This window comes from Desmodus rotundus, chromosome 7 (assembly GCF_022682495.2).
Source record: "Desmodus rotundus isolate HL8 chromosome 7, HLdesRot8A.1, whole genome shotgun sequence".
NCBI lineage: Eukaryota > Metazoa > Chordata > Mammalia > Chiroptera > Phyllostomidae > Desmodus > Desmodus rotundus.
In genome coordinates, this window is record NC_071393.1 from 20,187,263 (window position 1) to 20,212,641 (window position 25,379).

At 48.4% G+C, this 25,379-nt stretch overlaps 1 protein-coding gene across 5 annotated transcripts in view; it reads right to left on the bottom strand.

The window, feature by feature from the left end:
- The window catches only part of HIRA (histone cell cycle regulator), a 75,153-nt gene that overhangs the window by 17,991 nt on the left and 31,783 nt on the right, over positions 1–25,379 (bottom strand). For all 5 annotated transcript variants that reach the window (XM_053927747.2, XM_053927744.2, XM_053927748.2 and 2 more), the window contains 15 exons: positions 25,172–25,332; positions 23,110–23,277; positions 21,342–21,455; positions 19,343–19,413; positions 18,597–18,702; positions 16,098–16,313; positions 14,630–14,715; positions 9,811–10,008; positions 7,721–7,882; positions 4,541–4,745; positions 4,033–4,137; positions 2,680–2,828; positions 1,496–1,657; positions 774–832; positions 279–384 (listed from right to left, as the gene is read on the bottom strand). In XM_053927747.2, the coding sequence (XP_053783722.1) occupies positions 279–384; positions 774–832; positions 1,496–1,657; positions 2,680–2,828; positions 4,033–4,137; positions 4,541–4,745; positions 7,721–7,882; positions 9,811–10,008; positions 14,630–14,715; positions 16,098–16,313; positions 18,597–18,702; positions 19,343–19,413; positions 21,342–21,455; positions 23,110–23,277; positions 25,172–25,332 (2,068 nt within the window). The remainder of the gene's footprint in view (positions 1–278; positions 385–773; positions 833–1,495; positions 1,658–2,679; positions 2,829–4,032; positions 4,138–4,540; positions 4,746–7,720; positions 7,883–9,810; positions 10,009–14,629; positions 14,716–16,097; positions 16,314–18,596; positions 18,703–19,342; positions 19,414–21,341; positions 21,456–23,109; positions 23,278–25,171; positions 25,333–25,379) is intronic.

Sequence of the window (25,379 nt, forward strand, 5' to 3'; positions counted from 1 at the left end):
AGTAGAGAGGCTGTGGGCCGCCAGCCTCTCATAGCGACAGTAGGGCCTACACAGGAGGGTGTGAGCTCTGTCTCCTCCAGCAGACAGAGCTCATCAAAGCTGTCACTGTAGCTTCCACTCCAGGAATAAAGTGGAAAGTTGACATCTCCAACTTCCAGGAGAAGTCAAGCCAGCCAGGCCTGACCACCAGAACCAGAAGCCTTTGTTCGCTGCTCTGGGCTCCTGCTGAGACGGACACTCTCCCCTGGGGCTGGGCTGGGGAATGGTGGCTTGCTTACCATGTGGAAAGTGATGGGTTAAAGCAGTACGCCTTCCCATCAGACAGGTTCATCACTGGGATTCCATGCTGTGTGAGCAAGATCTGTGACACCGTCATATCGCTTCCTGCAGAGACACCACAAGAACAGGTTCTGGGTGAGCTCTGATCAGCAAGTGCTGGCACATGCACCAAAGCAGAGATCTAACCATGGCTCCCAGGCCCAGCAATGGCCACCTTCATGCTGACTCAGCAACCAGGGCATCTCTTCTCTGTGAGTGCTGCTTTCTCTGCCACCCACCAGGTTCTTTGTTAACTCTCAAGGAGACAAAAAAATGTGCCTTAGAGAGGGTGCATCTCCTTGCAACCTAACTATGACACCCTATGACATTGAATACCTTGGGCTGGGCCCAGAGACTGGGTCTGGCTCTCTATGTAGGTTGAGTGGGGCCTGGGACTCAAGCTGCCCTACTCCCCTCCCTCCCTAGGGAACCAGGGACCACGCACTGCTGGTTACCTGCCAGGATGGAGTGTAGAGATTCTTCCTTTACCACAACCACCTGTCTGTGAACATCCCTAGGAAGGAGAAAAGGAAGAGCTTACCCTCCAATCTGGGTGAATGCATCAGAGTGTGCCTCGCTGCTCAGACCCCTCCTCCATGGTCTTTAGGGCACAACCTGCTCTGGCCTCCCCTGAGCGGAGCTCTGGGCCACAAGTGGCTTCTGCTCCCTACGAGCAACTTTACTTCCTCCACTAAGTCTATAGCAAAGAGTTCAGGCAACAGAGCTGTGGGGTTTGCCACCAATGCTGTACCAACTTTGGGAGAAGTGTGGCCACACCGCGGCAGCTGAGATCCCATTTCTAATGAATCCCACAAAAGGACTCTGGCACATGCAGGTAGGCACTGTGTTTTGTCATGTGGTTTGCTCCTGTAAGAGTGGCAGCGGGGGTAGGCGTCCTGGTCCACTTCCACTTGCACATCTGCCCCCAAAACATACATACACACACACACACACACACACACACACACACACACACACGGTGGCTATCACAAGCAGAGTCCAGTGTCTGACCGCTTGGGGTCTCTTTGGCTGCTAAGACCCCCATGCTAACAGGACCCAAGGGCATGTCCGCTAGGCGGCCTCCTCGGCTGCCTTCCCTATTGCTGCAGCGCAGAGGAACCTGCACAGCCTTTTCTTGTCCTGCCTGAGCCTACCTCGCCCCAGGCTGGTCTCTTACCAGACAGATAATGTGGCTGCAGCAGTGAGCGCCATGACGTAGGAGCCTGTGCAATGCAACGTGGAGATTGGGGACGACAGGAGGATGGGAGGCAGGAGGCGGCGACCACAGGCGGAGAACACTGACAACATCCTCTTTTCACAGGCAACACATACCACGTCACTGAGAAGGCAGAGTGGGGATAGGTGTCATGATGATTAGGTGCTGTGGCAGAGGAAGGAGCCCCAAGACGCAGAGCCCTACTTCTACATAGACCTGAGCCTGAGTGGTGCAGCAGGAGAGGTGGGGACAGGGCCCGCCAGTGGGACTGGGGCAGGGCGGGGCAGCAGGGCTGATGGAACCTGAGACCTCTCCTTAGAGACTATATTCTCCTTCCTCACTGGGCTGGTCAAGCTTTTCTGTGCTGACCCTAAGGCTGACCCGGCGGGGTGGGACTCCAGAGGACCACTGCACTGATGGTGACCCAGAAAGCACATCTCACTTGTCCTACAAGGCCACAGAGCTCCCACTTGACAGCCTCCTGGCTACAACTAGCCAAACTAGTCCCGAGAAGGCCTCTGCCCGGAAAGCGAGGGCACGACGGAGCACATCTACACAGGGGACGCCAACCGTGTGCTCAGACAGCCATTGCAGCTGGGGTGGAGGAGGTGCACACAGGTACAGCTCCACAGGGTAGAGGCCCGGACGCCCCTGGGGAGACACTGGGTGGCCAGCACTGAATTAAGGTCTCCCCTCAAAGTGCACAATCTCAAAAGGACGGGGATGAGGACTTAGGGACAGTAAGAAATCTACCCTGACCTCCTTGGGTTAAAATGTGGGATCCAGAGAAAGAACCATCCCAAGTCAGAGCCAGGCAGAGCTCCTCCTGGGACCTGAGACTTCAGAATTCTGGGCAGACAAGGGAATCGGAACACCTGGGTCAAAAATCCTGGTGTGGGTGAGCCTCTGGGACTCAGTTGCCCCTCCTGTGCCATGGAGATAATGACGCGAACTTCACTGGGTATTGCAGTGACTGAGATGGCAGATGCACACACGCAGTCCAGAGCGAGGTCTGGCGCAGGTCTCCAGGGAAGCTAGCACTTGGGGGCAGCTCATCCCCGCAGACAGCAACTGCGCTGCACAGCACGACACACGGTGCTTGCTTCACAAGAAATGCCGTGCCAGGGGAAGACCCTCGCCCTTACCAGCTACCGGCGGCAGTGAGGATCCGGCTGGTGAGTACTGTCTCCCACTCCTTCCCTTCCCGGTTACACTTCAAGCGGCTCAGCTTCACTCCCCCCACGGCTGTCACTTCATTCTCCACCTCAATGTACATGGAGGGGTCGGAGCTCACCTGAATGGAGGAAAGCAAACACAATGTTCTTTTCAGGTAACAGTGGGCCCACCAGACTTGGGTCATGGGACAGGGGAGGTTGTTAGAGGCCCACAGCCCTGGGCCCTGAGGCAGGGGTAAGACATAAGAGACAGACAGAGTTGGCTGGCCAACAGAAGGGTGGTGGTGAGGGGGGAACAGGGTGGGGGACCAGAGGGCTGAATGTATGGCCTGCCAGGAGAATATCGGGAGCTGGTTTGTACCTGGCATCCACGTAGCAGAGCAGAGAACTGGTGCCTGAGCTAAAGAGCCTCCTGACCCCACCACATCCTCTCCCAAGGGAGTCTGCAGAGAAGGTGTGTGACTTGTCCACGAGCACATTGCAAGTGAGGACCACAGCCAACTGGGGTCAGAGCTGAGAGTGAGACATAGGTCTCTTGCTTCCTAGCTGAAGGCCTTCAAAGATCGCAGTGGTTGGCAATCACAGAGTCTGTGCTGGTGTCTGAAGTAAAAGTCTAGAAAATCCAAAGCCCCCTCTAGTTTCTTTGGTAGTAAAGCTCTGTCTGCTCATCTGAAATCAACCTCATAGGAATATGCTCAAAAGAGCATGCGTAGAAGCTCTTAGTTCAGTGCCTGGCTCCACATCGGCTCAGCCTCATTTTTCACATCTGGGGAAATAACTAATAATCTGTGTGGAAAACCAGGCGGAATGGCCGAACACTTTGTACTCGTGTAGCCGCACGAGTGGGCGACCTGAGGCAAAGGGCCATATGGAAACCAAGAATGGTCCCAAACAGCACTCAGTGGTGAAAGGCACTGGGAAAAGTGGAGGAGTTTTGGAGAGGGGTTGTGCTCCCTGCCTCCAGGCTGCCTGGGACCAAGTATGGAGCACTAAGGAGGCTTCCAGGAGAAGGAAGGGACACCCGAGACAAATCTGGAAGGAGATGGGTACCTAGAAGATGGCAGCAGGGACTGTGAAGGCAAAGCCAGAGGAGAGAGAAGCGTGCGGGCGGGAACAAGGGGAGTCCTGGAAAAGAGGCTACTGATCTTGCTAATAAGCCTGGTGGCTGCCCTGCTAACTATAACACCCCCCAGAGGGCGGTAGAGAGCCACTGGGAAACAGCCCTGTCTCTGACAACTCAGGGCATGCACTGGGGCTTGGGGGGAAGTGGGGACAGAGTGAGAGAGAAAACACTTGTGAGGGAGAGGCAGGTGGCCTGCTCACCTGGAGCGTGAATGCTCTCTGGGGGCCCGGCATGGGCAGCTTCAGTGCAGGCGCTGGTACAGACAAACACACAGTGTCCTTTTCTGCGGTCAGAGCAGCTGGGGACTGCAATAGCAGAAATGTCCTTTAGCCCCTCCCCAGCACTGTAGGACAGTGTCAGGTAAAGGTGAGTCAACTAGAGGTGAAGCCAGGCCAGTTCCCCAGGCATTTCCACCCACTCTGGGAGGACACCAGTGCCGATGAATGCTCCAGCGATCCCACTTGACAGATGAGGTAGCTGACACCAGGGAGCTGCTCAAGGACTCGGGGTGGGTTGAGGGCAGGTCTGAGGGGGTGCGTGGCCTCCATGCTACCTCCGGCGGAGTCCATGTCTGAACCAGCTGTTCCCACACGGATGAGGCACACTGTGGCGTGCAGGGCCCCCTTTCTCCCACTTGGGCACATGCAAGCTCCAGCACTGAGCTCAACAGGAGGGTTGGGGAAGGTGGCACAGGCCTGCTGGCCTCACCTGGACAGACAGAGACATGGGCATGAGTCGCGAGTCCTTCCGAGGTCGCCCTTTCTTCTTCTTCTCCACTGTCTCCACCTCGAGCTCCAGCTTTCGCTTGGAGAGTGAAGAGGGCTTGGTCACAGGAACCTTCTCGTCGCTGTCACTGCTGCTCTCCAGCAGGTCCCGGGGCCTCAGCTCTTTCACAAGGTTCTGCTCTTTCAACCTGCACAAACACAGACAGGAAAAACAAACATGCAGACCAATATCTCTCATGAACATAAATACAAAATCAACAAAATACTAGCGAGTTGAACCCAACAATGTACAAAAAAGAATTATACACGATGCCGAAATGAGATTTATTCTAGGTATGCATACTGTTCAACATTCAAAACTGGTTAATGTAATCTATCACATCCAACAGGCTAGAGAAGAAAAGCTTTATAATTGATAAACAGATGCAGAAACAACATCTGTGTCAAAACCAAGCACCTAGACGTGATAAAAATGCTCAGCAAGCTAGGACTAGAGTAGAACTGCCTCAATTTGATAAATAATATCCAGAAAAAACCTAGAGCTAACAAAACCATATTGCTTTATTTCTAGACTCTTCCTTCTACTCTTTTGACCTAATGTCTATGCTTCGGCTAAAACCACGATGTCATGATCATTATTGCTTTGTAGTTATGTTTGAAATCAGGAAGCGAGAGTTCTTCAACTTTACTTTCTTCCCAAGATTGTTTGGCTACTTTGTGGCCCTTGAATTTCCATGTGAATTTTGGGATTTTTTAAAAACAGACTTTATTTATTTTAGAGAGAGGAGAAGGAAGGGAGAAAGAGACGGAGAGAAACTATATGCAAGAGGAACATCATTTGGTTGACTCCTGCATGCCGCCAACGGGGGACCTGGCCCGCATCCCAGCCATGTCCCCGGCCCAGGAATTGAACTGGCGACCTCTCTGTAGGACAACGCCCAATCCACTGAGCCACACCAGTCAGGGCTCTTTTGTTAAATTTATTCCTAAGTATTTTATTCTTGTATGCTGTTGTAAATAGAATTTTTGTCTTACCTTCATTTTTGGACTGTTCAAGTGTATAGAAATACAAACAGTTTTTATGTATTGACCTTGTATCTCACAACCTTGCTTAAGTTATTTAGTGCAGAAACTCTAGTATGATGCTGCATAGAGGCAGGGAGAGCTGATATCCTCGTCTCATTTCTGACCTTAGGGGAAAGGCATTCAGTCTTTTACCGTTAAGTGTATGTTAGTTATGGGTTTTTCAAAAGCGCCCTTTATCAGATTAGGGAAAGTACCCTTCTATTCCTTCTTTGCTGAGTTTTTTTTTTTTTTTTTTTTATATATCATGAATAGGTATTGGATTCTGATCATGTGGTATGTTTTTTCCCTAGTGATAGTGTGTTACATGAGCTGATTTTCACACGTTGAACCAACTTTGCATTTCTGAGATCAGTCCTACTTGGTCACTGTGTATGCTTCTTTTTCATGCTGCCATATTTTTGAGGATTTTTGTGTGCATATTCCTAAGAGATACTGGTTTGCAGTCTTCTTTTCTTGTGGTATCTTTGTGTGCTTTTGGTATACAGATGATACTGGCCTCACAGAATGAGAGAGAAAATGTTTTCACCTCTTCTATTTTTTGGAAGAGTTTGTGAAGAATTGGTATTAATTACTTAAATGACTGGTGGGATGAGGAACAAAGCCGTCTGTGCTTTTATTTAGGGGTGGTTGTTCTGATCACTAATTCAAAGTCTTCACTTGGTATAGGTCTATTCATGTTGTTGTTTCTTCTTGAGTCAGTTTTGGTAGTTTATGTCTTTCAAGAAATTTATCCATTTCACCTAAGTTATCTAACTTATTGCTATATTATTAAACACTTTCATCTTTCTTATTTTTGTAAAATTGGTAATAATGTCAACTCTTTCATTTCTGGTTAAATTTATTTTATAATTATATTTTAACACCATTATATCCTGTCTTTTTCAAATAACACTCCGTTTGAACTATTTTCCCATAGTTCTTCAGTCTTCATAAATATTAATGAGAGATTCATAATCAATAGCTTATTTCTTCAACACTTGTCTTTTAAGGAAGTTGGGGTAATGTGTTCCATTATAATTATAATGCTGCAATGAACATCTCAGGACATGACAGAATCCCTGGGTCAAGGACACTGTCGCTGAACTCTATTTTTTCTCTAATTGTACGAGATGACACCTGAAGGGTGTTGCCTAACTCAAGGCCACACAGATTTACATCTATGTTTTCTTCTAAGAGTTTTAATGTTTTAGCTCTTTCATTTAGTTCTTTGACCCATTTTGAGTTAATTTTTATATATGGGAAAGTATATTAATCTTTCCTCACATTTTCTGCTTAATATTTCATGTCAATGATTATTTTAAACATATTGATTTGATAGTCTTCATCTGACAATTTTATGATCAGAGGTTTATAGAGGTCTAAACCACTTGTTCATTAAGTCTCCCGACACATGTGCACAACACGTAACCCTGTTTTTTAATGTGTTTTGTTACGCTGGGCTGAATCCGTCTTAGGCAGTGCCTTATTGGTGGGAAAGTTGTACCCCCTGGAGCCAGGGAAGTGTCCCTGGCAGGGCTGATACATACTTGCTTTGCCAAATGACTGTGGGCGTTCATTAGACCGGAATCTCCTTCTCTGGTCATTTCTTGGCTTGGTGATTTCTAGAGGACACAGGTTTGTTAAACTGATCCCCAACCCATGTGCGGTCAGGTCTGTGGATATATAGGCTGCTGTGTGTTAAGGGAGGTGCAGAAGAGTGGGCAAGTAGCAAGCTCAGCCACAGTGCAACAGTATCAAAGGCTTCCACCTCTCAAACCATCTCCAGCTCCTCTTCTGGGCAAACTCAGGGCTCCATTCAAACATTTTCAGCACATCCCCCACACTGACCAGTTGTCACGCTCTTACCCTCGTTAACCTTGTGCCTGCTCTGTCCACCCCATGGTTCCTTCCATCAACCTTCCCACTTGAAGCAGCTGCTCCTTTCTCCTTGAAACAGGGGCTCCCAAGTACGGAGAGACTGGAGTCTGCTCCCCCATCCAGGGAGGGCAGGCTGCTTGGTAGGAGTGAGGATGCTGTACTGCTGGCCTGAGACTGAACTCTCCCTGGTCTCTCAGAGCCCCACATAGCTACCACCTACCTTTCTACAGCTGTCGGAGTCACACTGGTCAAGGCAGGAGCACCAGGCGTGGCTTTGGACCGCTCTGTGAACCGGGAGTCCAATGCTTTCATGGGTTCGATCTTGGATGGGGTTGTCAACACAGAGGGGGATGATGCAGCAGGAGACGAGGTAGCGTTCATGCTGGGGTAGGGGAAGAAGACAGGAGAGCATGTCAAGCACAATTCATCAAGGATTTGGGAGTCTGGGGTTTGCATTACTTGGAGCCAAGTCAAAACGGGCACAAATAACAAACTTCTATAAACATAAAATTTTAAGATATAATCTACTATTCCTAATTATTTTTAAAATTTTTTCATGTATTAAAATTCTGGAAGTTTGACTATCAGAGAAGGTCATGAGAAAATACACTCACATTTGCCCCACTGCATGGTTCTGAGAGCTTCTGGGGCAGCATGAGGCCCAGAAAGTGGTTCTTAGAACTCTTGTTTCTCGCCATCGGGCCCCATCTCCACAACTTGAATACAGCACCCCAAAACACTCCAACCACCACCTTTTCCCACTTCGACAATGGGTCCGACGAGAAAAGCCCCACCTGGAGTCCTAAAGCCACTGTCTTTTCCTGGCCTTCAACCTCCAGCCTGGGTGGCTCATCCCACCTCCATGTGACAACTATACATTCTTCACACTCTCCTCCGAGTGTTCACCCCATAGCTCTTGCCTTCTACTCCTGGGAAAGGAGAGCCCAGGCATGAGCCTACCGGTTTCCCTGTGTACAAGTGCATCCCTCACGACAGGTCCCAAAATCACTGGCCTCCTAATGACCAAATCCACCTGCTTGGACCCCACACAAGACGTCTGGCAGGTCTCCTGGACAGCCTTCTCCTCTCCAGGGAACGGCGAAACCAGCTGCTGAAACATTTAGCAGATCCGGAGCTTTCTGCCCTTCTTCAGACACCCTTCCTCCCCAGCAGCTTTGCTTCCTAGCTGGCCTAGCTGCTCCATATTCTCCTCTCCCCCTCTACCCTCATACTTCCCTCAAACACGTGACACCTGACAATTGGTGCATGCCCCCGTGGCCATGACAGCAGAGCCCAGGAAGTAGGAGGCTGCAATAACATAAGACCTGTCCCCATCAATGGAGAATCACTTCAATAGTAGCAGTTTCGTGTGCTAGGGTGGCAGCTACATTCGGGCACCAACGCCTCCTGGAGCGGTCCTCTTAAGGTGGAAGTCTAGAGCCTTTGGAGTCTCTACTCTGGGGAAAAGCCCGGGATTCCTGATTCAGCACAGAAGCCCAGCTTTCTCCCCCTTTACTGTCACTCCTCAGGGCCTTGGGGTTCTGTTCCTGCTGGTATCCCCAACCCCTTCCCCTGGGTGGCCTATATGGGCCCTAAGTAGGGCACCCTCTAATAAGCCTTCCTGAGGCCAAAAATCCCTGCACCCCCTACTTTGGATGGCTAGCCATTTTACCTAGGAGCCATCCCAACCTCTGTGTTTGCCTTTTTCCCCACCAGCCTACACGCTCTGGGTACAAGGACATACCAGTCAATCCCCTGTAGATGTCTGGGCCCTAGGACAATGTGTAACCTGGGGCAGGTCCTGGGCCAATGGCCCCTGGCTCTTGGTCATGCTCCTCTGGTGCTCCCTGACTTCTCACTTGGTTTCCAGGGAATGGCTGGTGAAGACACGAGCTCCCCGAGCAAACAAAATTCCGAGAGCATAAGGGCACTCTGTGCCCCAGCACACGAGCACCCTGCCTGGGACGACTGGTGTGGCGTTGCTACCGATGCTGCAGTGGAGCCTATGCTACCTCCAGGGCAGACCTGCCAGAAGGCGGGGGTGATCCTGCGGAAGGTGACGTGTCCCTGGCTGTTTTCCACCCTTAGTAGCCGAATCCTGGGAATGCATCTTCCCCCAAGACTTCAAGTCCTCATAGTCCTGTGCGTCAGAGACAAACCTGAATAAGGTGTCCCTTCTGAGCAGGCTCTCATCTGAAATACAGTAGCTCTTTTCTTTCTTTTTTTATTGAAGGGGCCATGAAGTGTCCCTGCAATGTGTCTAAACCTGAACTTCCGCCAGGGATAGAAGCAAGCCTGGCCCCCACTCACCTGTCCTTACTGACAGAATTGCCCGCAGGCCTGGTGCCGGCCGCTGCCACGGGTTCTGTGGAAGGCTTCGAGGCGCCGAAGGAGTTGGGGGTAGTGGAGTCCAGGGGCAGTAGCTGGGGACTGCTATGAGAGGAGAGCATGGTGCCCGCCAGGGAGCCTGAGAGTGGGATGCTGTTAAAGAACGCCGTGGAGAAGTCCCTGTGGTGAAGAAGAACAAAGTCAGCCTCGGAAATCGGATTCCACGTCAAGTACTCTACACATTCTAAGTAACTGTTTTCTGGATCCAAAGGTAATTTATTTTCATGGAAGAAAATCTGTAAAGATACTGAACTAAATCATTCCATATACTCCGTTTAAGTGAATCTAAGGTGAACTTATACTTTATGTACCACTGAGAAAAAGCTGTTACCAAATGTAATCATCAGCTGTCACCAACTGTAAGATGCACCCTGATCTCAGAGGTGTTAAAACGTGCAAACACGTGCCTCAGAACTAACAAAATACGGCATACAGAGCGGGCCTTGCTTTCATCACGGGCTACATGGATGTACCACCATTTACCTAACCGGTCTTTACTGAGGAACAACCGGGCTGGGCTGTCTCCCAGTCTGTTCAGTAATAGACACTGCTGCAACAGGAGGCAAGATGCTGCAGTGTTAAGACTGAGGGCCCTGGGCCAAAGCAGCCAGGTTTCACTCCTCTGCCATGAACCGGCTCTGGGGCCTTGGGTACATCAAGCACTCTGTGCTTCAGGTTCCTATCTGCAAAACAGAAAATGACAGGACCTTCCCCATGAGGTTACCATCAGGACTAAAGTTGTTAGTGTAGCAAACACTTAGAACACACAGTGGCTGCTCGAAGATGCCCATTATGGTTATTATTGTCATTACACCTGTTTTTTTCACATTTTATGTAAGATCAATCCCTAAAAGTGGGATTGCAGCAGCCAATGAAATGTTCATCAATGATTTATGACAAATAAAGTGCCCTCCTTAAAGGTTTAAATCACAACCTGTGTGTGAGTGTCTATAACCCCACACCCTCGCCAAGAATTTTATCAAATTTCTTGATACGTGGCAACTGAGAGATGAAAAACAGTATCTTCCTACAGTTTTAATTTGCAATTATTTTGATGTAAGATTGAAATTTTTTCATATAGAAACATCTGATTTTTTTTGTGAAATATTTGTACATATCCTTCACCTGCTGGTCTATCCTGTTTTTGGTCTTTATTACTGATTTGAAGACTATTTACTTATAAAAGAATTCCTTATATAAGCAACAAATATTTTCCCCAGAATAATGTATTTTGATTCTTTATTGTATAATTTTCTTTCCAAAAAAAAAAAGTTATATTTTGTTGTCTAAATTTTGTGTCAATTAGAGCAAAGACTTTTTTACATCAGAGATTATGAAAACATTCTTCTATGGACTCTTCTAAAATTTTAAACAACAAAAAAGTTAAACATTAAAAATAAAATCTCTGAGCTGTTCAGAATTTTAGGTGAGGCAGGGCTTTCATTTTCATAAAGAGTATCAAATAGTCCTAACTCCCATATATTGAATTAGGCAATGATTTATCATGGATGCAAAATATTACCTTTAATATTTTCACAAATATTTGAACTAATTTCTTATTTTTCTACTGTATCCCAATGTTCTGTCTATTCATATGTCAGTACCTTACTGTTTTAATTGTAACTTTTAATTTCTGGTAGGGCTAGTCTTCCTAATTAATCTTTTTCAAAAAAATTTCAGCTATTCCTATTTATTTTTCCACTTAAATTCAGAATCTGATTGTCTGATTCAGAAAACTCTTGTGTTTATTTGTATGGCCCATGTTATATTTGCAGTTGAGAGAAATTTGTATTCTTTATGATGTTGAGTCATCCTAGATAAAAAATGATATGCATTTCCTATAATTTCTTTGAATTTCTTTTTAGGTGTCTCAGTGGGGTTTAAACATTTTTCTTCATAAAGATCTTCTATACTTCTTGTTACAGTCAGGTATTGCATTTGTGAAAGTGATTTCTTCCTTTATCTCTTCTCAAAGTAGCTGCTGCTACTTGAGCTCATCGTGTTGGTCACATACAGTCCTCTTACTTTCTTCTTTGATTGTACATGGCAGTTATTCCAGTTGCTGCTCTTACAGATCATATTAACTTTAAATAATAATGCATTTTCCATATCCTTTCCAATTTATTCTTTCTCTTGACTGAGCAAGGACCTTTAGAACAATGGTAAATTATAGTCATAAGACATTTGCTTAGCTTTTAAATTTAATTTGAATTAAGGTATTTTATTAAGCATTCATCTATTCCCATTTAATGAATTTTAAATAAGAATGATATTGAGTTTAATACAAATGCCTTTAAAGCATCTATAGAAATGATCACATAATTTTTTTTGGATCTACTGACGTGTAGAAGTAAATTAAGCTTCACAAAATTTGAACCACTTTGCTTTCCTAAATTAAACTTTATTTGGTTGTAGTGCATTAACTTCTTAACACACTGGAAGGTTCTGTTTATTACTATTTATTTAGGATTCTGCATTGACATTCAGAAATGAAATTGATCAGGAATTTATCATGTTCTGTTTCTGCCAAGTTTTGATGTAAATATTGTGTTCATTTCAAAGGAAAAGATTTTGTAGGCTTTACTTGTTTTCTACACACTAGAATATTTTCAATTGTATTAGAATGCTGCTCCTTAAAAGTCTGTTAGGATTTTCTTGTGAAGTTTTGTGGGTTTTGGCAGATCAACTCTGGGACAGTGTCCTCCATTTCTTCTGTAATAATTCATCTGCACAGATTTCTTCAGTTTGCTAATTTTATTTTCCTCAAAAATCATCCACTTTCAAATTTATTTGCACAGAGTTCAGCTAAGACTTTTATCGTTTTGATTTATTCTTCATCGGTAGTTATTTCCCAGTTATTTCTACTTTAAATATGTGTGCTTTTCTTTTCTTTCTTCATTAGCTAAGCTAATAATTACTTATTCTGTTACTACTTGCTTTAACATAGGTATCGGGAGGGCAAAAAAGCCCTGAAGACCCAGAGAATGAGAGTTCTGGTGGCAGAAAACGAGCCCTATGGCAGGAAGCTGGCTTGAGTTCAGGCAGACAGCCATCTTCTTCCTCTGCCTCCTCACTCCGTGAGGCCTGCAGGGACAGACCCACAGAACAAAAGTGCCACCGCGGCCGCCACCTCCACCACCTCATGACCCTCACTCCCGCAAGTCTTGCAGCCTTCAAAGTACAGTCACATACTTGGTGTCACTTGGCTCTAATAAAAGGTAGGCAGGCGGCATTACCCTGTATAGGTTCACAACGGGAAACTCTTCTCAAAGGAAAATTACTCTCTGGGGGGAGTCAGGAGACTGGCACTGGCTCTACTGGTCAGGTCTCAGCGCCCAAACACCTAACACCAGGCGGTCAATTAGCACACCATAGGACTGAAGGTCTTTTTAGGGTTCCCGGAAGATTTGGAATAGCGCCCGGATGAACAACTGCAAAGTGTAGAGGCCTACTGTGTGTAGTTGCCCCAGGCAGGTCCACTGCACGAGTGTAAAACCAGAGTGAGTCACCTCGACAGGGAGCAATCTCTATCTTTCACATGGGCCTCTGGGCCTTTATCAGTGAGTCAATATACATCGTTGTGGGGAGAAGGACACAGGCAAAAGCAGGCCTCGCTACAGACGCTCAAACACAGCAAACGGTGAGTTTCCCTCTCTTGGCCCCGTCAGGTAAACGTGCCTCAGAGCCCCACTCTGCACCCAGCAGTTCCACTTCAGGGAAGGAGTCTGACGTAACAGTCGCAGGTGTGCTCCCTGGGAACCTGCAAGCCCATGCTACCGAGGACTGTTTATTAAAATGAGTGGAAGGTCAAGATAAAGGAACAAGTGGGGAAAAAAGAATGGAGATAGAGATACCAAAATGTTAACAGTGATTATACCTGAAAGACTGAATTATGGATAATGTTTATGCCCATCTTTGGGCTTCTACTGTTTTCTTTAAAAAACCCAAAATGGCCCTGGCTGGTGTGGCTCAGTGGATTGAGTGCCAGCCTGCAAACCAAAGGGTCGTTGGTTTGATTTCCAGTCAGGGCACATGCCTGGGTTGCGGGCAGGGTCCCCGTTGCGGGGCGCTTGAGGGGCAATCAATCACACATTGTGGTTTCCCTCTCTTTCTCCCTCCCTTCCCCTCTCTGAAAATAAATAACCCCCAAATATAAGTTTATTTACCACAACCGGGTGCCTCTCTCACACCCCCAACCAGGGACCTGGCATGTGACCCAGGGATGTGCCCTGACTGGGACTTGAACCAGTGACCGTTCACTTTGTGGGATGATGTCCAACCCATGAGCCACATCAGTCAGGGAGGGATTCTACTATTTTCAACAAGGTGTGTATATATTCCTTTCATAATCAAAAAAAGAAGGCTATAAAAGGGAAAAAAGAAATAGAAAAAAAAATCAGTCCAATTTTTGTCCCTGGTGTCTTCCAATGCCCACCAAAAATGGAGCAGGGCTGGCTGAGTAGACCCGATGGTGCTGTTAAGGTGCCCTTGCCCGCTGGCCTGTCACAGGCTCCTCCTAGCCCACCTTCAGGATGCAGTAAGTCTGCATAAGGGCTCTGTGTGGAACACTGGACTTTGAGGATGGTGGGAAGCTGGGATCAACTCCCTCACTTCCATTTTCTATAGGTCAGATCTGCCCAAGAGCCCGCGAAGACCCTGATTATGAAAGTGCAAACTGGTAAAAGGTGAGGGGAAGACCTCTCAGACAAGGCCACAGAAAGCTTGGTGAATGAATGAGTACCCGGTGTCCAGCTGTGCTATGCAGAGAGGAGTGATTCTTCTCCGACCATCTGCTGTCCGAGTCTCAACTTGTTTCTTCAAAAGATTCTGGCAAAGCAGAGTGACATAAATGAATGGAAAAGTTTATGCCAACTACCTCCAAATATCAAACAATAATGCCTCTAAGAAAATGTTTTTTAACTTCCTTTTCTATAGACTTCTGGTCCAACTAAACTAAGCCACCTAATCAAAGAGCAAATGTTTTTATCAGGGTGCGTGCTCCACTTCCTGCACAGTAAACAAGAAAGGACAGAAAGCTCCCAGGTGAACTGGCTCCGGCTCCTTCCTCTCTATCACAGTACTGCAGGCCTGGCAGTACCAGAGGAAAGTGAGCAGCCATGGGGATCAATGAGGAAACTAACTGGTGAGACTTATACCCACACTATTGTTTTCTAAGTTGTGGTTTGCAAACTTTTTTCCACTAAAGGCTCAAAACCAAGGGTTCCCAGTCACACATTGTATCTGAATCACCTGGGGATGTTCATTACCCTTCGCAAACTCCTGAAGATGGTTTAAGCTCTCTAGGCAATTCTAACCTTCCTGCCCCTCTCTCCTTCTACTTCTCAGTAAGATGTGGACCTCCAGAGGAAGAAAGGGGGCCCACAGATGTCTCCTAAAGGCAGAGACTGAAACCCAATGTTCTCAGGACAGTAAATCCTCACTTAATGTCATGGATAGGGTCTTGGAAACTGTGCGTATAGGCGGGACAGCATATAAGGAAGCCAATTTTACCATAAGCTAATTGATATAAACAAGAGTTAAGCTCCTATGACATATTTCTGGTCATAAGAACATCACCAAATTAAATAGAGACCTGAAATACTTCTAATATTAAACATTGAAATATATAGGAGCTACATATACATGTAAGAAAGATTACACATACATGTTATAAAAGCAAGTAAGGTGATTATTTTCCAGCCCACTTATTGCAGTTCAGGGTCATGGGCGGCCAGAGCCTATTCCCACAGCTCAGGGCACACCCTAGACAGTAAACCTAACGTGCACATCTCTGGGATGTGGGAGAAAACATGGGGAGAGCATGCAAAGTCCACACAGAGAGTGGGCCCAGCCAGGAATCAGTTTTTTATTTTCTCATCAATGTTATAATGACAAAATGACATTATTCAAGGACCTGTTGTATATAGAATTTCCTAGGAAGGCCAACTTCCTATAAGAAATGAACTTCTCTAGAGCTCCATGGGCAAAAAGGCCTTTGATAAAGGTGGCTTAATCCCCACTGCTGCCTCATGCAGTTGAAGGTAATGGGCCAAGTGGGCCCAAGCTGGCTCACCCCTGGGTCCTACACCAGGCCCAGCACACACCCACCTCCTGACCACTTGTGTCTGTGCCCTGTCCAGTCTGCCTATTCCCCATGCCCTATCCCTGTCATGTGCAGTGTTCTCAGTGCCCTTGGGCCAAGCTCTCACCTTCCTGATGTCTTCCAGACTCTCTCCATTGACGACGCCAGTTACCGAGGCAGCTGAGCCGGTCTCTCTGGCCACGGCACTCTTCTGGTCCAGCTGCTGCTGTTGCTGCCTCCGCTGGTACTTAAGCATCTCAGGGTTCTCAATGACAGCTGTAGAGAGCTGGGCCTCAGTCATGATAGCCAAGCTCTTGCCATAGGTGGATTGATGAATGTGGCTCTAGAGAAAGCGGAGAAAAATACAACAAACAGCTGTGAGCAGCCAAGTGATAGATACCGCCCACCAGTGGGTGAGCTGTGTGTTGGCTCTCCTGGCTCTGAGAGCAAAAAGGGCCCTGGGCAGGGGTCCCAGAGTGCCGATGCCAGCTCTCCACTGCCTCCCTCCTTCTTCGGCCTGATGCCTATTACATGACTCTGCAGCAGTATTTTCCCTAGATGTTTATAACCTCCTGTGTATCTATAGCTGGGACAAAAGTGAATGAATAACCACCTAGAAAATACTTACTACATGTCTGGTGCAGAACAAGTGGCATTTGTTGAACTAAAGTTAAGACACCCAAACTGCTAACTTAGGGCTTTTAAATCACTTCAAAAGCCCCACACACTCTTTGGGGATCAGATGCTGAAACCAGAGTGTACTTTCGCTGCTCTTATCTGCAGCCATCAGCCCCATGTGGTTGGAGGTCCGCACGAGGCTGCTCACAGTGTTCCTAAGAACAAGGGAGGGCCTGGCACAGCAGACCTAGGAAATCCTTCTCTGTCCCTGCTGTCCCCATCATTCTGAGCACAGCCTCTCCATCCACCTTCCCAAGTCTCATTAGTCCCATGCCACAGCATGCCACGAGGGCAAGAATGATGTCCCCAGAACACTGGAGTGACTGGTACGATGAACAGATTCACATAAGGATATGTTACAACCAGTGTGGAGGTCAGGAGGACATCTGTCTCACAGCAGAGGATGCTAGGTGGGGGAAGTGGCACCTTGGGACGTGTGCCTGTACGTGGCCAGGAACTTCCCTCCCTTACCACCCTGGTTCCTGGCTCCTCTTCCCTGAATCCCTCCCCTGGAATCTCGAGACAGAAGTCAGTGTTTGGCCAAAGTTTCCCTAACATTCTTCACACACGGGATCCCTGCCTGTCATCTGGGAAATGATAAGCTAGACAGGTTATTATGTAGGCTCCCACTGCGACTCTTCAAGGGGGAGAGGTGTGCACAGTGATTCCAGTGAAAAGGTGGAAGGAAGACCTGAGGCCACTGAGACACTCATTCTTTTATTGACAAGTGACTGCCAGGGTGCCAGGCTCTATTCTAGGTGCTGTCAGCAAGGCAGACCCCTACCCTTGAAGGGTTTACAGCATAGTGGGGAGTCCACAAAGCAGCTTAAGAGGGACCTTCTACTAGCAATTGAATCACTAGGGGAGGGAGCTGCCCACCTTCTCTGAGCTTTCACAGGGCTCCTATCAGACAAACTAGTGTTGGCAAAGGCCCATTTGTAGAAATGCTGGTTCTAAGTCTATGGTAGTTACAGCAGAGCCTTTCCTGAAGCCCTTGAGAAGAGGCACATGGGCCACACCGTCCTGGACATAGCACAGGCAAGAGGTCTAGCCCAAAGACATTGAGTGGGCCTGGTTCAGGTTTCTGTTCTTGTACCAAAAGGTCATATATGGTCTCGGCCAAGTGCCATACTATTTGCTGAGGCTTAGTTACCTCATTGATGAAATGAGTAGCCCTGCTTTAAGAGTTTTGTGTGATTTAGGTGAAATAATATACGCAGACACACAGTCCAGAATCTGGCATGTAATAAGTTCTGAGAAACAGCCAATACTACTATTTAGTTGCTGCTCCGTGGCAACTGTGTCAGTACAAGACAATGGGGAAAGTGACGTGAATGGGGACTCTTGGGAGCTCTCTCTCTCTCCAGCTCTCTCCCAGGGTGAAACTTCCCAGTGTGTGGCTAATTATCAGCTCAGGAGGAGATGCCCCAAATTATTTTATTCTTCATTCCAGAACTGAGTTCGGACATGAAAGAGACTCATTTTAAAATTAATCTATTTTTAGATTAATCTTTGTGTAAAGAACACAAAGATTACAATATATAAAAGATGAATTCCCAATAGTACATTAAGAAACAATGTATCTGTGTATATCAGAAGAAGAGGGTCCTGCCCTGGCTGGTGTGGCTCAGTGGACTGAGAGCCTGCCTACTAACCAAAAGGTTGCCGGTTTAGTTTCAAATCAGGGTACTTGCCTGGGTTGTGGGCCATGTCCCCAGTTGGGGGTGTGCAAGAGGCAACTGATAGCAGTATCTCTCAAATGTTGATGTTTCTCTCTCTCTCTCTTTCTCCCTCCCTTCCCCTCTCTTTACAAGTAAAAAAAAAGAAAGAAAGAAAAATAAGAAGAGGGTCCAGTTGAAGGGACCTCTCAAGCTATCATGGCCATTTTTGTGGCCCCAGAGCATACGCAGCACGTGGGTCACTCGCCAACAGTGCATTGTTCTCCTACCTTCTCCTCCTCGCTCAGGGGGTCTCCGAGCTCATCCTGGGAGAAATCGAGGAATGCCACAGAGCCATCCATGGAGCACACCAGGATGCCCAGCCCGTTCAGCGTCCTGAAAGAGATGACTATTAGCAGCCTGGGAGCAAGTGCGTGGGGTACTCACGCATGCCTCAGTGGTTGGCATAGGACAGCAGGGCAGGGCTCTAGGTAGACACTCAGAACCTCTGATTCCTTCTGTGGCCTTGTGGGGATGGGGACAGGGGAGACAATAGAGTCCCAGAAGGTTCTAGCACCCTTTATTCTAAGCACATGCACAAAGTATCTCTTACCATGTGTTTTGTAAGAATTTCATTTTATTTATCTCATTTTTGAAACCATTTAAAAATACACATGGGGGAGTACACACCTAAACGAGGTCACTGAGGAACAGAAAGTGTCTCCCAGGGTGGCCCAGGCTAATCTGGACCATGCAAGGACAGGGGAAGTGGAGCCAGGCTCATAGCACTCTCCTCCTCCTAAGGACCAGTTTGTTGGAGAGGGCGTTTTCTAGGGGCACCTCCCAAAGAAGCAGGGAGCACAGCAGCAGACACTCTCCCAAAAGCAGGATCAAGCTGCCTGCTCCACTGGCAAAATCCGGAAGGGTGGGCGTGGGGTCCCTGGCTGCCTGAACCTAATCACATCCAGGGGCCCCACACTTTAATGTAGGGCTTCTCTGCTCCTCGCCTGTCCATCATTACAAGAATCCATCTTACCAGGAAATATCCATGATGGATTTGTCAAACAGCTCATGGATGACAACCAAAGGCCTTTTCAGACATGTGAGCTGGAAGGAAGGAAGCCGCAAAGGTTAATGAAATGAATGGAGACCACTTTTTTGTACACTCACCTCAGTTAACACTACCAGTCCTAGAAGCCTTGGTAAGAATTTTGCTCACATATAGGACACATTCATCTCTATTCAGACAGCAACCACCAAGATCCCCAACTGTAGAAATATGCAAACTAGAGTGGCCCCTGTCTGACAGGCTCAGTGTGATCTGGCGGGGAGATGACGGACCACCAACAATGGAGAAGGGGACTCTGCAAGGGTCAGGACTTGGGCGGAGAAGATCTACCAAGCAGGGGGTGGCATGCCAAGGCCTTGGCAGGAGACAAGGCAGGAAAGACAGCGCCCAGGACAGGAAAATAGCCTCACAGAAAACCCAGCACTTCTTCCCTGGGTCCAGGGAATTCTGGTACACATTGTGCAAGGCCTGGTGTAACCGTCTGCATGTTACACAATGTCACTCTACACTGGGTGTAGACAGTGCAGCGACACACAGACACGGCTGATGTTGCCCTAATCCAGACCCAAAGTTAACCACTATTAATGCTTGGATGAGCTGTACTCTTGTATAAAATAGGACACATGGTTGTGCCTGCTTTGCCATGTAGTACGGACTGAGCATGTCATCAAGTGTCCCGAAGGCAGCTGTTTCTGATGCCTGTGAGACACTCACACAGGCCTACTGTTGTCTAGTCTCTAGTGCCGGGCCTGCACTGTCTGCACGTTCCCACCGTTACAGAGAGATGCACCTCTCACACACTAGTGTCTGACTCCCTGCGGACAGGTCCTGGGGCCACAGGGAGGCAGGTTGGGTGGGTACACCCTTCTGCAGGGCTCCCACCAGGTACTGTGGAAGCTTCCAAAAGGCTGGGACTGTTCTTGCAGAAAAAAAGTCACTTCAGCCACTCTAGTCCTGAGGAGAGGGCTGGAGTCTGAGTTACCCGGAAACCACAAGAAGAATCTTGCCCCTACCCTAATTCTGCTTCCAGAATAAAGAGCTCTGCCCTCCTCCCAAAAAGTCTCTATAGACCCCTCAGAAATCTGGACCTGTGTGAGCAACTGACCTCAATTTTATAAGAAACATGAGCACACGATCAGTGATGTTTTGGTCAGAGCACCATGAATGGAGCCCCAGGCCAGGAGGAGCCCGGGAAGAACATGCCTGGAACTGCCTATGATGGCACTAGGGTCAGGTTCTGCAATGGATGTAACATGAATACTGGGCCTGAAAAAATCACAGTGTACATAGCAATCAATTTCTCTGTGACGAATGACCGTAATAAATGCAGCCAGAGAATAACCTTCACACCTACACTTCAAATCCACTCTGCTTACGAGGACATTAATAAAAGGAACTATTGTTAAATGTGACAACATACACGAGTCCCAACAACATTGTGCTAAATGAAGGCAACGCAAGAAAAAGTAAACACTGCACAACTCCATTTCAATAAAGTTTAAGAACAGGCAAAACTCCTCGATGTGACAGATGTCACTAGAGTGGTTGCCTTGGCTGAGGGGGACTTGGAGGGTGGGGTCTCGACTAGGCAGGGACAGGGAACATTCTGGGGTGGTGGTTACACGTGTAAGCACATTACGACAATGCACTGAGCTGCATGCTTCAGGTGAATACACTTTGTGTAGATTTTATACCGACACAGGATTTTTAAAATGAAGCAAACACCACACGCCAACTATGGCAGCGACCGCTAAGGGCGTTCCCTGGGTCTGGACACAGGAGCGGCTCTGGCCGGGCTGAGGCCCTGTCTCCAGCGCTCCCCTTAGCGGTTACGGGAGGACCTGGCCGCAGGCTTGGGGTGAAAGCAGGGGTCCCTCCTCTTCCAGGCCTCCAGGCTCCAAACCTTCACCAGCCCCATCTCCTGTCGTCCTTCAGGAGCAGCAACAGCGCAGGATGGGGGGCTCACCCAGACGGAGAGAGAACGGTCCTTGCTGCCGACAGCGCAGCAGCAGTACGGGCAGCTGGGCTTTGCAGAACTCCCATTCTTCTGCTTCTTTTTGAAGATTTTGGGGTTGAATTTCTAAAGCCAAATAACAAATGCTGAAATAATTGATCAAGCATTAAGCATGTATCCCATGCTAAGTATTATAAATATATCACTATTACAGCCCGCCGGGGAGCCCCACATAGACCCCTCGTACGTGACTTCACAATTACCCAGGAGGCATTTTGCTGAGGATGAAGTAGGCTCAGACAGGCGTCACCCAATGAGTAAGTTGAGAGATGAGGATTTGAAACAGGCTCTATCAACTCCCCTGTCTGGGCCTGCAGTTAGGTGGATGGCAGGGGAGCTACTGAACCCCTCCTGGCCTGGGCAGGGAGAGCTCTAGGACCTGGGCTTTAGGTCCGGAGGGGAGGCTGCTCCAGTATTCCTTTCCCCTCACTGTATTTCTTGCTCACAGTCAATACTGTCTTATACAGACTGATCGGCCTTGTGTGATCTCACAAACAGGGATGATGGCTGCGTCAGGCTAAGGTCAGCTCAGGGCCACCCCAGTGGAACCTGGGTGTCACTTTTGGAAAGGCTGGAAGCACACACTAGGGTCCTTGCTGCTTTCCTGGACTGAAAAGGGTTGAGAGCTCTAGATTCAGAGGTGAAATCCACAAGCCAGGAGAACTGAGAAGGAAGGGTGTCAGGTGGCCCAAGGGGTTCTAATCCCAGAGGGTAGGAAAGAATGGCACGGGTACACAGAGCCTGGAGGACATGAAACCCAGAGGCGTGTGTCCTGGGCTTGAGTCTTCACAACCATCTCCCACAGCTGCCCTGTGAGGGTCCCTCGAGAGTATCATGTGGAAGCACTGTGCAACTACGAAGCAGTGACTTTTAAACACTTCAGCAACACGGTTCTGGTTTCAAACAAAATCTTACACGGACTCAAATACAAAAAAATTCAAGAAGCAATATTGTTTGTAAAATTTAAGTCATAATATATGATATTATCAATGGAAACAATGGGAAGAAGGAGCCCATTTTGATCAGTGAAAAGACTGAGGTCAGGGGCCTGGACGATACTTCACTTTCATCGGCCTTCGCCTGTCAGTCTGCTGACTTTGCTGTCGTTGCCCAGTGTGGAGGAGATTCTGGTTCTCACAGGCTGTTTGCTTTGGGTACTCCCCTCCACACTCTCCTGAAGCATAAAATGAGTGGCCGATAAGCTCTGATGCCTTCGAGGGTAATAGGGGCCCACATCTTCTGGCACTCCACCCTGCTCAATGTCAACATTGGGCAGACAGCTCCAGACGCAAACAGTAGCCAAAGCAGAGCCTTGATGCTACAACTGGCCACTGCAGGGAGAAGCATGCGTGCTTGGGGGTACAAAAACCGCAGGGCGCCCCCCGGGGCCTGGTGCGTGGGCACTCGACAGGACCATCCGGCTTAAGCACTCAGGAGCAGATCCGAATGTGTAAAAAGGCTAGTGCAGAGCGTCAGTGTTACTAATCAGAGGCTGATTTTTGTGTTATTCATCACGATATAGTTTGCCAATAAAAAACACGAAAATATATGCTATTCTGCAAATGTAACTTTTAAACATTGGAACATACACATTTATAATGAAGTAAAAACACGATACGTGCTGAGTCTCAGAGCCCGCCATCTCAGTCCCACAAGTGACGCAGCCCTGGGAAGCACAGCACGGCCCCAGCTCTGAGGGTACCACTCTGAGTACACTCACCACAACGGTCACAGCTTTTCGGTGTCCAACAAAGTCCATGTTGGTCTTCCAGCCCTCCCGTTCGATGATCTGGGCGGTGGGGCCAGAGTTGTTCATGGCATGGGCAGACACCAGGTAGTGCCCATCGGGTGACCAGCTCAGCCGCAACACATGTGTCGTCCCCCCACACTGAAAGAAACAGCTGTGCTTGAAAGGAAATCAAGGCCAATCTTGCGACCTACACTCTGGCCTCAAGAATGAAGTTGAACCCTGATTGATAAATGCATGATGGTGGAGCCTGCACCCATGCTTCTGGCTACCCTGACAGCTGTAACTCCAGTCTGTCCAGATGACACAACAAAAAAGGCGGTCAGATGGGGTTTGGAGCTACAGCACCCTGCACTCTTCCTGCAGCAGGTGAGCACAGCGTGGTGGAGACCCTGAGGGGACCTGCAGGATGGACATCTCTTGTACCCATCAACTCTGCATGGGCCAAATCTGTCTGGCCACTGACCCCTTTTTTTTGCCCAGCACCTGTTAACCCCACTACACGAGGTCTGAAGATCATTCATTCATTGCAGCAGAGAAAGAGCCCTGTTGGCCCTCAGAAACCCGTCTCTGTGACAGCAGCCAGTGACCATGAGCCACCCCCGCTCTCTCAAGCCTTCTCCTCACCTGAAGCCTGGTGATGCTACCAGCGAAGGAGAAGAGGTTTGTAAAGTCTGAACAGACCATAAAACACCCAGCAGAAAGGCAGTTCTCCTGACCTAGAATTAGGGCTGAGGCAGGGCATCCCTCCTCAGTGTTTCCCCTGCACAGTGAAATGATATGGACCAAAAGCCCCCCACCTCATGCCCCCCAAGCTCGATTTTGGTCCAGGGCAGCCCTAAAGACTTAAGGATTAAGATCTTGAACGCCCAGCCTCAGAGGAGGGCAGGACAAGGCAGGGCCCAAATGTAGCGACATGACTTCCAGCCAGGCCACAGACCCAGGCAGGGCAGGCCTAGCCCCGAGGGGAAGAGTGCTGCCTGTTCCCGCTAGGATGCCAAACCCTCCTGCCACTGGAGACCAGCTCATGGGACCCTACCTGCTGCCCCAAGGAGCTCCAGGTGTGAGGGCCGTGTGCCCTGTACAAGGCTGCAGCCAAGGAGGGCAGGACTAAGTGAGGTGAATGCTGGTGCTAATGTGCCCGGTCCAGGAGCTGCTGCTGGTATGGGGAGAATTGAATACATACCTCACTGTCCTCCCACCACGAGCCCTGAGCAGTGGGCCAACGTCTACTCTCCCTGCAAAGCTGCACTCATGCCCTGTCCTCTGAGAAGCCTTCTCTGAGGAGACCGTGCCACACGCCCCGGACTGTTTCTGCACACTCCAGACACCAGTGCCACGCTCACAGCAACGTGGACGTCTGCCTTTCCCGCCACGCTCTCAGCTTTAAGGAAGAGACTCCATCTCGAGCCACTTTTATTTCCTGTCACAGTACTGCCTCACACACAGTAGGCACTTAAGAAACGTCTAACGAGTGATGGTGAGCTCGAGTGCTGATCCCATGGAAAATGAGAACTCAAACAGAAGAGACAGTAAAGACGACACAAGCTGCTGCAGTCCCACCTCCAGACATCTTGCAAACTGTACTGTAACTCTACCCGAGAGAGTCGGCTGGCCTCAGAGTGGAAGTCAGAGAGCAAGGCCAGCAGTCAGGAAGAACACCAGACAGAGCCAACTCTACCCCACGTGGGTTAGTGCAATATAAATGCCACATGGTGAGAGAGAGTTTCATCCATGTCTGTGGCAGCCAGCTGCGTGGCACAAGGTTGGGGGGGTATCTCTAAGGTTCTTTTCAGCTTTAAAACTTATAAATCTTTTTCACCTCAAAGTTGGACATTTGACAGCATCTGAGAAATGAAAGATTTTCATCATCTGACTCATCAGGCTAGAGTGCCCGCCCCAGAGAACCCTGACCAGTCTGCTCAGGCCACCCAACTCTGCATTCACGCACAAGGTGCAGACCATAGCCAGCTCCCTCTCTGTGCGTGGAGGCCAGGAAGGCTGCTGGGCCAAGCTCTCTAAGCTGTCTCATTACCTCATCAAAAGGCTTGGTGATGCTGGTCTCCAACTGCCAGTCCAGCGTCCTCCACACCTTCAGGCTGCGGTCATCAGCTTGAGAGGCAATATATTTACCAACAGGGTCCCAGGTCAAGCCCTTTACCAAGCCAGAATGACCTCGCAGAGTAGCTAGAATTTCTGTGAAAAAAGAAAAAAAAAAAAGAGAGAGAGATTGGGAAGATGCT